The 1,812-nt window shown below is 41.1% G+C and overlaps 1 protein-coding gene across 1 annotated transcript; it reads right to left on the minus strand.

Moving 5' to 3' along the window:
- Positions 1-398: 398 nt before the first annotated feature.
- LOC138898863 (uncharacterized) lies at positions 399-1,126 on the minus strand. The gene is made up of 2 exons (XM_070184969.1): positions 1,059-1,126; positions 399-963 (listed from the first exon to the last, which is right to left on the minus strand). Exons 1-2 carry the CDS (start codon positions 1,124-1,126, stop codon positions 399-401), a joined length of 633 nt encoding a protein of 210 aa, XP_070041070.1.
- Positions 1,127-1,812: the final 686 nt, after the last annotated feature.

Consider the following 1,812-nt stretch of genomic DNA (forward strand, 5'->3'; position numbering starts at 1 on the left):
TTGGTACCCGGGTTGTGTGCAATAGATGTACGACCCACTCTGCGATCGCAGAACCATTTTGCGGGTCACAAAAGTTGAATTTTCTCCAATTTTGAAGGACCAATTTTCATGGTGTTCTGTTGACGTATGCGGCCAGTTTGCTGTCCGCAAACTCATTATGCAACCGCAGAACAATAATTGAAGCTCTGTTTGCTTCCCTTCATTTTCCCTCTGCTTGTGCATCCCATTTCTTTTTATTTTGAGCAGCTTGCACTTTAAACATGCACGTCAAACTATTCAACAATTACAAATAAACCTACAAAGATAAAAATCTAACCAAAAATGTTACCGACACATGGGTTGCCTCCCAAGAAGCGCTTGATTTAACATAGAGGCACGATGATGCTGCCCCATTTTGGCTAATCAGTGGTGGAGGTTGGTACATGACCATCTTTGAGTTTGAATTGTTCTACCAATTGACTGTCTCCAATGGTTCCAAGGTAATGCTTCACCCTTTGACGATTTACTTTGAAGGTGCGAGTCCCATCCTCGGATTCCAATTCAATAGCACCATAGGAAGACACACTAACAACTTTGAATGGGCCAGACCATTTGGATTTGAGTTTGCCTGGAAAGAACTTCAACCTTGAGTTGAAGAGTAAGACCAAGTCACCGGATTTGAATTCCCGCTTCAAGATCATCTTGTCATGAACAAATTTCATTCTTTCTTTATACATGGTTGCATTCTCATAGGTATGGAAACAAAACTCTTCCATCTCACTGAGTTGTGTCATCCTTATATTAATAGCTTTAGCCCAGTCAACATTTAACTTTTTCAACGCCCACATGGCTTTGTGTTCAAGCTCCACTAGCAAGTGATAAGCCTTACCAAAAATTAACCGATAAGGTGAGGTGCCAATAGGTGTCTTAAATGCCGTTCGATAAGCCCACAATGCATCATCTAGCTTCTTTGACCAGTCAGTCCTGTTTTCATTAACAGGTTTTGCTAGAATGTTTTTGATCTCTCAGTTGGAGATTTCAACTTGACCGCTTGACTGAAGATGATAAGGGGTAGTCACCTTGTGTTTAACTCTATATTTCTCGAGCAGCCCGACAAAAGTTTTGTTGCAAAAGTGAGAACCACCATCATTAAGGATGTCCCTTGGGGTCTCAAAACGGGTAAATATGTTCTTCTTCAAGAAGGCGGTTACACTCCTTGCCCCATTATTTGGCAAGGCAACTGCTTATGAAGGGACCCATAAAATCTATCCCCCACACATCAAAGATCTCTACCTCCACCACAAAATTCATAGGCATCTCATGCCTTCTAGAAATTGACGCTTGTTTTTGACATTGATCACATGCCTTCACCATCAGATGCGTCTTGGTAGATCGATGGCCAATAATAGCCACATTCAAGTACTTTTTTGGTATACGGTTTCCATTGTGGTGACCCCAAACTGGATAGTCATGACATGCTTTGAGAATTTGAGTCACCTCATCTTTCAAAATATAACGCCGAATGATGTTGTCGGCGCAAATCCAGAATAAAAAGGGTTCCTCCCAATAGTATTGCCTACAATCCCTCAAGAACGTTTTCTTTTGATAAGCTTCTAATTCGTCGGGAATAAGGTCACTAACCAAGAAGTTAGCAATGTCGGCATACCAAGGAGTTGAGGTGCTAGATATTGCCAAAAGGTGTTCATATGGGAAGGTATCATTAATTTCAAGATCTTCTTTTGGTTTCCCTGCCTCTTCAAGTCTAGAAAAGTGATTCGCAACTTGATTCTCTATGCCTTTCTGATCTTTGACTTCAAAGTCAAACTCTTGTAA

The sequence above is a fragment of the Nicotiana tomentosiformis genome, chromosome 9 (genome assembly GCF_000390325.3).
Source record: "Nicotiana tomentosiformis chromosome 9, ASM39032v3, whole genome shotgun sequence".
Classification (NCBI taxonomy): domain Eukaryota; kingdom Viridiplantae; phylum Streptophyta; class Magnoliopsida; order Solanales; family Solanaceae; genus Nicotiana; species Nicotiana tomentosiformis.